Raw genomic sequence first — 14,426 nt, forward strand, 5'->3', positions numbered from 1 at the left:
GAGTAAATGTACTTTATAAATGATCTTGGGTTAAAAATAGACTTCAGGTGTATGTAATGTGCGGGAATACAGCTTCTATAAGATCACTACTCACTTCATTTCCGCCTGTTTTGACATAAATTATTATTAATTGATCATTTTAACACTGGTGCAACCTTTTGACAGCTAAGTCCCGCCCTCCTTCACTCCTATTGGCCAATCCTGGAGCTCTTCAGAAGGATGTGGCTGTGATTGGCTCTGTGTAGCCATTACATCACCCTGCGCAGAGCCCTTACAAATACAGGCCCGAATCAGCTCTGCGGTGTCTCTGAAAGTGCGTTTTTCTCCAGGTGGACCATCACAGAAGCATCTTTACAACATGGGGAACCCCCGAGTTTATTTTGACATGACTGTGGACGGAGCTAACGCAGGCAGGATTGTGATGGAGGTAAGATTCATCTCACACTAAATACCTACGCACTTATCACTTCCTTTTTTATTTAATTGTCAATTTAAAGGTTTAAAATGGCTTTAAAAATGGTTTTATATATGCATCTCTGCGCTTTGAAAACGCCCTGCAGCTCTAAGCCTCCATTTTGACATATTGCTCATATCATAGGATCTGTTTTATCTCCTTATAATACAGCTAATTTAATAAATGCACATTACAGCTATTAAATTAAACACGTATCATGCAGGGTGGGAACGCCCAGCAGCAGCAGCAGCTGCAGCAGCACTGCAGCCCAGTTAAGATAAATGAGTACTGCAGTTATAATGTAATTGGGCAGGTCAGGGTGTGATGCAGCTTATTTTACAGCTCGTGTCCTCCAGGATGAGCACAGTATGTCCCACGCAGACATTTTTGGAGGGTTTACGTTTGAAGTCTTGCTAGTTTTATCAGCTGAAATAAAAATGAGTTTGCTTGTATTGATCCAGATGTTGAGGTTTCAGTCTATCCATGATTTTTCTTCCTCTGTTGTTAATGTGCTTTGTGTGTCCAGCTGCCACCCACTTCTTTAGCTTTTTATTCACTAATTTTAATGTTTGCTGTGATTTTGCAGCTGCGGGCTGATGTGGTGCCAAAGACTGCCGGTAGGTAAGCTGTAACCATGAGGATGAAACTGAGTAATTATTGTATTTTTTTGTGTGTTTTATTTAATATTTTCAACAAACTGGCAGACATCCAAAAAAGATAGAAACATAGTGCAGGCTATAAATATGAAGGGCTGCAACTAGTGATTATGGTAGGTAGGTAGGTAGGTAGGTAGGTAGGTAGGTAGGTAGGTAGGTAAGGGTAAGGTATCTTTGTTGATCCCCCTATATAAAATTCAATTCAATTTAAAAAAATAAATAAAATAAAACATTAATAAAATAGATTAAAAAAAATAAAAATAAACTATATACAAGTGTGCAATGTTCCTGGGATTAAACGGTAAGGACAGCCTCAGTCTCTTTTTAGTGGGAGGTACTGGGAGCTGTGGTGTTATAGAGTCTATTGGCTGATGTTATGAAAGAGCGCCTCAAGGGCTTTGAGGCACATAATAGAGATAGATAGATAGATAGATGGATGGGTGGTTTACAGCAGCTACAGCCACACGTAACATCACATAGAAAACATATCTCTACTATCTAATGGAAAAAAGTACAAAACTTTCTACTAAAAATACCCAAAAGTTGTGTATATATGTCATTAATAATATTATATTAGGTGTGTCAGTAAAAGTGACCTGCAGTATCTAAAAGATGTAACATCTGCACCTCGGTGTAATCAGCCTGTGACTGATGACGCTCATTATCGATCAATCTGTTGATTATTTTTGATCAATCGATTAGTCATTTGGTTTGTGAAACGTCAGAAAATGTTGACAAACAATAGTTACTGTTTCCCAAAAATCCATGATGGTGTCCCCAAATGTTTTTAAAGCTTCAATGATTAGTTGGTTAATTTATTTAATTATTTGATTCTCTGATTCCAGCTTCTTAAATGTGAATATTTTCTGGTTTCTTTCATCCTTATTGACAGTAAACTGAATATCTTTCTGTATTTTAGTAGCATATTGATCTTCAGGAAGAAGTGATCGACGTGTTTCACTATTTTCTGACCTTTTTATATAAAGATCAAACAACTAATTGATTAATCAAGAAAATAACTACAGATTTATCACACAACTTCTTTTATCACAACCAACAAGAAGATGTTTAATTTTCTATCACAGAAGACAAACTTTAGAAAATATGAGAGAATTTGGAAATGTTTTCTCTTAAATGACTCAAAATGATTAATCGATTATCAAAAAAGTTGGAGATTCATTTTCTATGGATCTACTCTAATAGATAGAAACTTTCAATTTCAATAAACAACAATTAAAATATGAAAACTTATTAACTTATGAGATACTTTAAAAATTATTTAAAAAACATAAAATAAACAAATGTATTAATGAGGAAACTTTAATGCAATAATTATAATTACATAATAATAAAAAATATATATACAAACACTCTTTGTTCTTTATGAAATTTCCGCATCAAAACCACAAATATTAACAATTAAACATTACATTCATTTATAATATCTTTTCATAGAATTGTTGAGATGAAGCTTTAAATAGGTTTAAATAAAGTGTTTTTCTAACATTCAGCATCAGCCACAGAGCTGCTCCAGTGTTTTTCCGCACTTGGAGAAACTGTGTTGACACGAGCTGAGATTTTATTCTAAATAAGGGTCGAGAGAGTCTGAACGGCCTCCAACAGCTGCATGTGACTGTAAACAGAGATACAAGGAGGAGACATGAGGCTAAATGCTGCTGCTGGTCTATAATAAAGAGAAGAAGGAAGAAAAAGAAAAGTCCTGAATTTCTACTTACAGACAGTTTTTATAACATGCGTGTAGCTGCTCATAAGAAACCTGCATCATCATTACTGTTGGAGTTGGTGGAGATGGAGCTTCTTATCTCATCATGTTGTAAAATCTTTGTTTTCAACTATGGCATATCATTATATATTTATATCGTATTTATAAGTAAAAAAAAAAAAAAAAAGTACAATATTTCCCTCTGAATTCAACTCTATTTAAGTACAGTACTTGAGTAAATTTACAGACAGATATATTTTGGTGTTAAATGTTAACTGCGACTCCTCATCTCATATAAACATGTAAAAGCAGAGGAGAAGAAAAGATGAGCTGTTCAGCTTCAGAGATGGATGACATTTACTGATGATAAAAGAGAAAATAAATTATTCAAGACGCCCTTCTAACAGAGAATAACCTGGCTCCTCAGGTGGTTTGGGTTAGAGACACCTGCTCTAAAGCACCAAATTATGGTTATCAATGCTGTTATGAACCTGCAGTTTATCTTATATGGATTATATAGAGATTTTCTTTTGACTTTTTAAGGACAACTGTCTTTATTTTACAGAGAATTTCCGTGCTCTGTGCACCGGAGAGAAAGGTTTTGGCTACAAAGGCTCCACGTTTCACCGCGTCATCCCTAAATTCATGTGCCAGGTACAGTGAAGGCAAGCAATTAGTCCTGTTTGCTTGTTTTCAGATTTAAAGGGCATGTTTACCATTTTTCAATTCTGTCTTCAAACAGTCAGGAGCCGAAATGAGCATAGGGTGCACTTTTCTTGTTGTAATCATTCCTCCTGTTCATACTGACCATTAGAAGATCCCTTCATAATGCACTTACAATGGAAGTGATGGAGGACTAAATCCACAAAATTGTATTTAAAAGTTGATCTGAAGCTTCAGTCGTCCAAATGAGTCAAATCTTCATCTTCTATGTTTCAATGTTAGTGTTTTTAGTACCAAAGTCTTTTTGTTACTATACTTCCACCACAGCTCAACAGGGAAACACTAAGAGGGAATTTGATGCTATAAAGACTGTAAATGTGTCAGATATCACTTGATATGACTAACTCAGACTGATGAAGCTCAATAGAAGCTGATCATCTACTTTTAAATGACTCCGTGAACACACTGTGGATTTTGTCCTCCATCACTTTACATTGAAAGCACATTTGAAGGAGATCTAGTTTTTACACCTTTTTCTTCAACTATTTGTGTTATTGGTTATGTTTTCTGTCCTTTTGGTTGTTGATTTTATTGTTTGTTTGTTACTGACCACTGAGCACTTGTTTCAGATGCAGCACTCCAAAATCGTGTTGTCTATTCTTGTACAATGACAATAAAGGCTATTCTATCTTTTAATAGTCAGTATGAACAGGAGGAATGATAACAGCGAAGAAAACCTCTTTCACTGCTCATATGGACACCAGACTGCTGGTTTAACACACTTGAAAAACTGAACTTGTCCTTTTTGAGCTGATTTTAATGGCAGCTGTCAGATATATTGAGTAAAATGAATTGTTGTTGTTTTCAGGGCGGCGATTTTACCAACCACAACGGAACTGGAGGTAAATCCATCTATGGAGAGAAGTTTCCTGATGAGAACTTCCAGCTGAAGCACGGAGGCATGGGGACTCTGTCTATGGCTAACGCTGGTCCCAACACCAACGGGTCCCAGTTCTTCATCTGCACGGCTTCGACCGACTGGTGAGTTCCACTTTGGCCCCGTGTGCTGTTTCATTCACAGCTCCAGGCTTGTTTCAGGTGTTCCTCTCACATACTAATCACCTCTCCTCCTCTGCAGGCTCAACGGGAAGCACGTGGTGTTTGGCAACGTTGTGGAGGGCATTGATGTTGTCAAGGCGATAGAGAAGTATGGCACAAAAAGCGGCACCCCGAAAGCCAAGGTTGTTGTTGCCGACTGTGGTGAACTTCAGTAGAGCGACAAAGCTGTTTCAGTTCCCCTCCTGTTAGATGGATCCTCTATCATGCACATCTTTAAAAATGGTGTCTATCTGCAGTATGATTATAAAATCACCCAGTGAACCCACTCCTGTCCTCTTGTGGTGATATTAATCGTGTAATATTTTGTAACTTCTAATTTGTCCTTAATGGGCCGCATTTGTTAACAAAAATCTGCGTATGGAGATGCTGATGGTGTAAATAAAGCAACTTGAAAGCTTTTTTGTGTGTGTATGTGTGCACTCATTCAAGATATGAGTCTTACCTTCAGTGGTGGGGAGAAACCTAATTACATGTAACGGCATTACGTAATTAGAAAATAAATGTAATTGTAATCCATTACAGTTACTGAGGAAAAAAAGTGTTATCTGGTGCCATCTGCTGGTCAATTAATGTAATTACAGTTACTGATGAAAATGATGATTACATCTGAAGTCAGACCTCTAAGATTTTGCTCAGAAGGGTTTTTTCCTCATTTAAAAAAAAAATCTAACATGTTACTGAATACATATATTGCTGTTTTTAATTCTTTGAAATCAATATTTTGTTATATTTAGTAAATAAATCGAGACGTGGGCTTATTTTGAGCACACATGGGTTTAACCTTCGTGTCGTCTTCCCGGGTCAAATTGACCCCGTCTGTTTTGACTGTTCCTTCTTTCCTCCTTTCCTTCCTCCCTCCCTCCTTTTTCATTTATTCCCTCTGCCTTCCTCCCTTCCTTCTTTCCTCAGGAGCATTCAGTCTTACTTTTGGTAAAAAAATGGTGTATGTCATTTCAAATGACATAAAACCAACACAAATACTAAATATACATTTTAATAAACCTGATGCTGCTTTTAAGACAGATTTTAAGGTATTTTTGAATTGCTCATCTTGCCAATCCTTATTTGTCACTGACCCATAAACACATAAAAATGAAATTATTAAAAATGAGACAATTCTTAATAGAAAACACACTAAAACAACTCAGAAGTTTTTATTTATTTATTTCTGATTAATTACAGAATTTATCAAAACAAAGTTATCGATGCTCATTATTGTTCACGATAAAAACATAGAAACAAAAATCCAAAAACCAACTTGAAGTACACAGATTAAGGCATCAACATCTCCTTTGCCAGCTTCTCCTTCAATGAACCTCAAAGAGAGTGATACAAAAATAAATTAAAAATAATCCCTATAGAAAGGTCTCTGTAAGAAAACAAAGATATTAAGAGAATATAAACAGGAATTGAGACCAACAACCAATCACGGCACAGGAAAACCACACAATACAAAACATACAGATCCAATACAGCAAAGGTAAAGATCGTAATGGTTACAGAGGCCCAGTCCAGTAGTAACACATGGATAGTTCCCTATAGTTTATAAATGTTTCCTCTGTGTTTTCACTGAGCGGATTGTGAAAAACTTCTGAAAAAAGGCAGATTTTGCTGTCAACAGGATGCTGTGATATGTAACAGAGTCGTGGTAAAGGGAGTCTCTGTTTTCCTGACACGACATGTAACAAGAGGAGTTTTGATGGACTTATTCTGGACATTGGGAGTAACTTCATACCTCAAAATTCAATCCAAATATAGTACAAAACGTGCCAATTTCAAATATCCAGGACCTCATGAAAATATCTTTCATGCTATGGGAATACAGGGATTTAATATGGCACCTTGGGTCATCTATTGGTCCCCAAGTCGCCAGCTATGAGGCAAAAAAGTCTTAATACTCAATGACATACACAATGCAAACAAATTGCCTCTAAATTGACGCAACATAGTCTTGTCTGGATTGTTTGCAGCTCTGCGTTGTTTTTTCCAAGGCAACGGTGCAAAGCACACTTAAAAAGAACAGTTTGACAATTTGGGAAATACACTTTCTTTCCCAAGAATTAGATGACACTAAATATCAATCTCATATCTGGATAAACATGGAGCTAGAACCAGAAGGCGATTAGCTTAGCTTAGCATAAAGACTGGAAGCTGAATCTATAATATTTGTGTTTAATCACCATAAATGACGGAGTTTGGCTGATATGAGAGTCAAATAAGTCTACACTTTCAGAAAAGTCAGTTTCCTAATCGTATAGGCTAGACTTTCAAGTTGGAATGAACTCCATTTACACGTTGGACTCTCATAATTACAATAACTTCAATATGACGTGACCAAAAAAAACCCATAAGTTTGAGTTTTGGGAGTTCTCAAAAAATTGACAAATGACAACTATTATCTTGTATCATTTGTAATGCTGTAATGCATTTTAGCTTTAAAAATACTAATATAATTACAATCAAATTACACCCCCATGTTCAATGATTAGGCGATGCTTTATCTTTGGTCACGTATAATTAGTTTGGACATGTGCTCGTGGATTTACTAAAAAACCTACTGCTCTCTCATTAGCCACAAAAACACAATATAAGAATTGACATATGAGTTGTGAAGAAACTGGCTCTAGTTTGTCACTAAGGGAGCTATACTTTTGTGTTTCTCTTTGTAATATTTGGTAAAAGTCAGCAATAACCTCTTTCTCTGCCCCTCTAAAGCTGTAGCAACAGCACTAAGTTAATTCTGTTTGTTAAATCCAAACACACATGTCGAGGAGTTGTGTTCTGTAAAAGCTCAGACATACTGTATCGTGACATAGCGAAATTCAACCACACATTCACCCAAAATTGTACACGCTAGAGGCTTGGTGACGTTGCCTGGGACAACATGCTAGCAGTAGCCAGGCACTATTTTCTCTTTAATGGGCCATTTACTACCCCTGACGTTTTATTTTCACATTGTAAATCATTAAAGATTCAATAAATATCTATTTCAAAAAGTAAAAGCTTGACCATTACTTTTACACATGCTAGTTAACATGCTAGGAAACAGTAACAGCTTGTAACTCCCCCTAAAACAATGATGTTTTTGCAAGTTTGTTTGTGTGTGAATTTAACAAACTGGATAATGTGTTAATTAGTGAGCTTTAGAGATGTTGGCAGAAGTATTTTTAAACTTTGGACTTGCTTGATTCCCCCTGCTTTCAAGCTAAGCTAACCGCCTCCTAGCTAACACGTCCATAGTAGCATGCAAACATGCAAACGAGAGTGGTATTGATCTTCTCATCTAATTCTTGGCAAAAATTCAATAAGTGTATTTCCAAAAAAACGGTCAAACTATTTGTTAATATCTCCGCTGACTGTACAAATTCACTATATCCATCTTTTTTAATCTACATTCTAGCTGAACAAAGTCGCCCAATTAGCTTCCTGTTTCTGTTCTTCATCCTGGTGTTGTTGAAACAGCACAGACAAAGTCACAAAAACAACCCCAAAAAAGTAGGTTTCAGACATGATACTTGAGGTAATCATAACACACAGGAGGGTATTTGAAGAGCTGGTTCATATTTCAGCATTGGATCGTCTACTGTTTTTTTCACGCTAGTATGAGAACGTGAGCCTCATTTTAACACAGAGACAAAAGATCTGACTTTTGCGAACAGCACTGAACAGTGTGCACTCTCCTGTCCTCCGGGCAGTTTGTAGCTTTTTTTTTGTTTTTTGTTTTGCTATGGCACATTTGTGGTATGTTTTTTTTTTCTCCCACTGCACATCTACTTTAACATCTGTGTCGTCCTCCCGGGTCAAATTGACCCCGTCTGTTTTGATTGTTCCTTCTTTCTTCCCTTTCTTCCTTCTTTCTGTCCTTCCTTCCTTCTTTTCCTTCCTCCCTCCTTTCCTTCCCTCCTTCCTTCCTTCCTTCCTTCCTTCCTTTCTTCCTTCCTTCTGTCCTTCCTTCTTCCCTCCCTCCTTCTTTCCGTCCTTCCTTCCTTCCCTCCTTCCTTCCCTCCTTCCTTCCCTCCTTCCTTTTTCCTTCCTTCTTCCTTCCTCCCTTCCTCCTTTCCTTCCTTCCTCCCTCCCTTCCTTCCTTCCTCCCTCCTTTCCTTCCTTCTTCCTCCCTTCCTTCCTTCCTTCTTTCCTTCCTTCCTTCCTTCCTTCCTTCCTTCCTTCCTTCCTTCCTTCCCGCCTTCCTTCCTCCCTCCTTTCCTTGCTTCTTCCTCCCTTCCTTCCTCCCTCCTTTCTTTCCTTCTTCCTCCCTTCCTTCTTTGACTCGAGGACAACAGTAGGGTTAAATGACTACTGTGCTGCTGGCATATTACATTATCACTTAAAGAGTACGACTCTGAGCAGTTGACGTGCTGCTACACCAGACTGGGAGATGCAGTAGCCTCGTTTAATCGGTCTATTCTAAGTCTGTAGACTACTGGATGAATTTCAGATCATCACACTCAATATATCCAATCTATAACAAGTCAAATACATCAGGTTGAAACAATACACTGAACTTGTTTGACACCCAATTGAAGACAAAAGGTGTATTAGACTGTATGCTGTGTGTTGCTAATCACAAACCCTTCACAGCTAATACTTGTGTACAGATTGTGACAACAGTATAGTGCTAACCAACAGGCTACATAACTGCTGGTTTAGACCTGGGCTACGACTAGAGTACGAGTTGTTCAGGGCACTTAATGACACGAGTCGAGGGAAGACCTGCAAAGACTGAAACCACAGGGAAAGAATCACTGAGAAGAATCTTTTATACTTACTTAGAGCGTAATTTATACTTCAAAAAAATTCTAGTTTCAGGTTGATTTTCTTATTAAAATCTCTCTGGAAATGATCCTTCTACTGTCCAGAGGAAAGCTCTGAGTGGATAAAAATGTTGATAATCTCATCTGAGTCGCCTTCAGATATGACTGTACTCTCAGAGCAATAATCTTAATGAGCAGCAACAACTGGTAACAACCAGTAATTAGTGGAATATGTTGCCGTCTGTTTTGCCTCTCAGGCGACATACAGGCAGTCCTACTTGTTAGCGTTAATTGTTGTTACAGTGGCAATAAAAAAAAGGCTTCAGGTTAACTGGAATGGTCTGAAGTTTGCGCTCTTGTATATTACCAGACATTTTTTTCAATAAGCAAATATCTTCTAAACCAGTGGTTCCCAATCCTTTATGGCCCATTTATGCCTTCTTTGGATTGTTCGTCATGTGTCTTTGAGCTGTAAGCAGTTAACCCAAAAAACGGATGCTCCCATTTTAAGACATGATAGTTAATTAGTAAAGATGCAGACATGATTTACGGGGAGAGACATTGGGTAGGTCCAAACCCCAGGATCGGGATTGGGAACCACTGTTCTCAAATGTTCAATTATAATTTTTTTAATCCATCCTAGAAGATAGATCCTTCCTTTGTTGCTCTTCTGAGGTTTCTTACTTTTTTTCTTTTTTTGTTTTGTTATAAAAATCAAGAGTCTTGGCTTGATCACTACAGAAAGTGGCACACAAAATGGATTGTGCAATTCAACCAGTAAGCTACGTTAACTTCTTCAATTTGGACTTTCTGTTCCCCTCAAAGAACAGGACTGTCAAGACTGATTAGTAGACTGATAGAAAATTAACAGCCAACAATTTTGACAGATAATTAATTGTTTTGAAGTCATTTCAATTGTTCCAACTTCTCAAATGGATTTCTAAACTAAAAATGAACTCTCTGTTCACTCAAAGACTTAAATCACGCCTTTGAGTGAATCCATTGATTGTGGCATTGACATTGATTGACTTTGTTGCAAAATTTCACCATTGTGACTGTGCCTTAAGGATAGAGGTTGTCACATGTTGTACAGATTGTAAAGCTCTTTGAGGCAAATTTGTGATAAATAATAAAACTTGAATCACATATTTGTGGGCCACCCTTCATATTTTAACCTCCTGAGACCCGAGCTTTTGTTTGATCTGCATTTTTAATCTCTCGTTCATTTAACTGTATAACAAAATTAATTCACCAGTGTATAAAACTATTTATTTCCTTACATTAACAACTTCCTTTTGCACGAATTAGCAGTGTTGTAGATTGCTACTATTGCAAAAAAATTAGTCAAATTTGTATAACATATCAAACTACAAATGTTTTGAAGCACAAACAAATAAGTGTCAACCATAAAATTTGATTAGGAATTTGTACCTGGTCCACTTTTTGACTGGGGGGGTTGTTTGACTTTTTTTGCACTGATTTTACACTGTAATGCGCTTTTGTTACCACTAGGTGGCACAAAAAGGCATGTACGAATGAGGACAACAGGTCAAAGTTCAGCAGAATGAAGTATAAGTAGTATAATGTCCCCATGTGAGGACGCAGGGACGCAGGAGGTTAAAGGATATGAGCTTCACTGGAGAGTTTTACCACCCAGTGCTCATTTGTTTCAGAGGCTAAAAGACTATTAAAATAAATAAATATACTGACACCAGTCTGCCACAGTATCAGAAACCCACAGGTTGCTCATAACTTGGTCCCGTTACCTCCCTCGGTGTAACCAGACTCGTTGCTACCTCAGGCTGTGTGTGTGTTGAGGGTTTTTTTATGCTCAGCTCTGCGGCGACGTCTTCCGGCTCTCTCTCAGGATGCCGTCCAGGCCGTTGAGCTGTCGCAGGAAACCTCGGTTGGGGATGACGCCGCGGTGGTCTTTCACTGTTTTGATGGCTTCCACTAGGGTCAGGTTCTGTCTGATCATCAGGTAGGCCAGCACCAACGTGGCTGAGCGGCTAACTCCCACGGTACAGTGGACCAGCACCTTACCTACATACAGACAATACTGTGAGCTGAAGATATCAAAACTATGAAATAACACAAAGGGGATTATATAAAAAACACAATATGTTTCATATTCGTTTGGAATCTAAAATATAAAACACATTTTACTTTGTTTAACACTTTTCTCTACACTTTTTTAACCTTCCTTCCTTCCTTCCTTCCTTCCTTCCTTCCTTCCTTCCTTCTGTCCTTCCTTCCTCCCTCCCTCCTTCTTTCCTTCCGTCCTTCTTTCTTTCTTTCCTTCCTTCCTTCCTTCCTTTACTTCCTCCCTTCCTTTCTCCCTCCCTCCCTCCCTCCCTCCCTCCCTCCCTCCCTCCCTCCTACCTTCCTTCCTTCCTTCCTTCTTTCCTCCGTCCGTCCTTCCTTCCCTCCTTTCCTTGCTCCCTTCCTTCTTTCCTTTCCTCCCTTCCTTCCTCCCTCCTTCTTTCCTTCTTCCTTCCTTCCTTCCTTCCTTCCTTCCTTCCTTTCCTTCTTTCCTCCCTCCTTTCCTTCCTTCTTCCTCCCTTCCATCCTTCCTTCCTCCCTCCCTTCCCTCCTTCGTTCTTCCTCCCTTCCTTCCTTGACTCAAGGACAACAGGAGGGTTAATTCCATTCTCAACCGCGTGAATACTTGAAACACATATTTTCCCATATATGCACATATAAGTAAAACAAACTCATGCATACATTTACAAATCATGAACAGTTTAATAAGTTATTGGTCCACTTTAATGGACAAATGTGTCAAAGCATGCAAAGTGTATAAAGCATATACAGTAGTTAGCATTATTCAATCTTTCTGGTCTCCTGAATCATTCTGCCAGTGTAAGTGTTTGGCTGAAAACAAATAATCTAAGTGATGGAAGTTGTAGATATTTTTCCAAAATAGTAGACGAGAGGCTGCCATGTAATATAAAACTTCTCAGTCCATCCTCTAAGAGAACATTTTCTTTTTTTCTTTTTCAGTTTAAGAATGACCTCAGATCAATTTGTTAAGTGTGTTCTGCTTGGGGCTTGGGCGACTTCCAGTTTAAGAGGATACATCTACGGGGCAATCAAAGAGGCAATAGATAAAACATTTAATTTCTGTGTAGTAAACTCTAGATAGTTCAGGGGAACTCCAAAAATGGACAGAGTGCAATATCAGTACTTAGGACTTCAGACATGGTCTTTCTTTCATTTTTAACATTGCTTTATGCTCCTTTTAGGCCCTTTTAATATGAAGCACTTTGTGTATGTAATTTATTTGTAAAGCACTTTGAGCTGCATTTCTACAAATAAAGTTCTCATCATCCTTATTATTATTTTCTGTTATCTACAGAAAGTATCTGGGCAGTGCAAAAGCTTTGAAACAACCTTTAGGGAGATACAATTTTCAGAAAAATGTAATTAAACCGTTAAATTAATGAATAAAGTTGTAATAATGGATCATTAATTATGCTTTTCTTTGGGGAAATCTGGATTCATGACCCCAGTATTTATAAAATGGCTACAGTCTTGTTATTATATGACATAATCAATATAATTCAGTGTTGTTAAAGGTTTATATGACGTACAAGATTTATTTAATGTGTATAGATGTCACACAAACACATCATTCCCAGACTGACCTCCACTCGTGAGCGCTTTGTGGATGAACTCTGCAGCAGGATAGAAGTTGACACTCATGTCGAAGGTTGGGGAGTCGTGAGCCTCGATGCCGTGATAAGTGATGCTCATGCCAGCGTAATACTCGGCCCCGCCGCGCCACTTGCTCTGTGCACAGTTGAGGATGTGTGTAATGCCGAGTTTGGCCAGTTCACGCCGATCTGATGCGATGTCTCTGCGGAGAAAGGAGGTTTAAAACAGACCCATTATCAGACGGTCGAGCTGATTTTTACTTCTCTACCACTTTCATATAATCAACTTCTTATTCCAGCTAATTTGGTGGCCTGCAAATCAATGTATGACTATAAAACAAATAAAATATCAAAATACAACAAAAATGTTGCATTGTATTTCCTCTCCCATGAATCATCTCACCACCCCTCACATTTATCTGCTGACCCTTTGGAGGGGCCCCACCCCTAGGTTGGGAACCACTGGACTAAACTAGCTAACTGTATATAAAGTAGTGTAAACTAGCTACAACAGTAACATGCTGCTCTAACACTGATGCTTCACTATTAATAATCTAATGATGTCATATATAATAATATATCAGTCAGAGGGACCAAACCACTACTTTTACTGTAATACTGCATACTACATCACTCATAATACTGCAGTACTTTTACTGTAATACTGCATACTACATCGCTCATAATACTGCAGTACTTTTACTGTAATACTGCATACATCGCTCATAATACTGCAGTACTTTTACTGTAATACTGCATACTACATCACTCATAATACTGCAGTACTTTTACTGTAATACTGCATACTACATCACTCATAATACTGCAGTACTTTTACTGTAATACTGCATACTACATCACTCATAATACTGCAGTACTTTTACTGTAATATTGCATACATCGCTCATAATACTGCAGTACTTTTATTGTAATGCTGCATACTACATCACTCATAATACTGCAGTACTTTTACTGTAATACTGTATACTACATCACTCATAATACTGCAGTACTTTTACTGTAATACTGCATAATATACACAATATTATGGGAATATACAAAATGTTTCCACCACTGTTAACTATGATTTGGTCCATGCTACAACAACTATTGGTGATCATGAGTTATAACACGTGTTGTGCGCTCTTATTATAAAAGTATTAAATGTAAAACACTCACTGGTCTCCAATATAAAGTCGTGGCCACACTTCATCGGCATGGTTGCAGGCAGTCTTCCCGGTGTACAGCAGCCTCTCCAGCTCGGACACGGTCAGGATTGGAGAGACGCGCTCGGAGTCTTTTCGGTTCGGGGACCTGGAGCTGCTCCGGGACCGAGAGAACCGGGACATGAACGCCATTTAATCTGGGAGAGGTTGGGGAAAACACACACACAAAGAATGATAA

At 38.0% G+C, this 14,426-nt stretch overlaps 2 protein-coding genes across 2 annotated transcripts; one reads left to right on the forward strand and one right to left on the reverse strand.

The window, feature by feature from the left end:
* Positions 1 to 280: 280 nt before the first annotated feature.
* ppiab (peptidylprolyl isomerase Ab (cyclophilin A)) lies at positions 281 to 5,013 on the forward strand. The gene is made up of 5 exons (XM_062434241.1): positions 281 to 427; positions 1,041 to 1,071; positions 3,399 to 3,487; positions 4,365 to 4,537; positions 4,635 to 5,013. Exons 1-5 carry the CDS (start codon positions 359 to 361, stop codon positions 4,768 to 4,770), a joined length of 498 nt encoding a protein of 165 aa, XP_062290225.1. The 5' UTR covers positions 281 to 358; the 3' UTR covers positions 4,771 to 5,013.
* Positions 5,014 to 11,197: 6,184 nt separating this feature from the next.
* LOC133995405 (dual specificity protein phosphatase 26) lies at positions 11,198 to 14,380 on the reverse strand. Its single transcript, XM_062434790.1, has 3 exons — positions 14,202 to 14,380; positions 13,014 to 13,225; positions 11,198 to 11,409 (listed from the first exon to the last, which is right to left on the reverse strand). Exons 1-3 carry the CDS (start codon positions 14,378 to 14,380, stop codon positions 11,198 to 11,200), a joined length of 603 nt encoding a protein of 200 aa, XP_062290774.1.
* Positions 14,381 to 14,426: the final 46 nt, after the last annotated feature.

The sequence above is a fragment of the Scomber scombrus genome, chromosome 15 (assembly GCF_963691925.1).
Source record: "Scomber scombrus chromosome 15, fScoSco1.1, whole genome shotgun sequence".
NCBI lineage: Eukaryota > Metazoa > Chordata > Actinopteri > Scombriformes > Scombridae > Scomber > Scomber scombrus.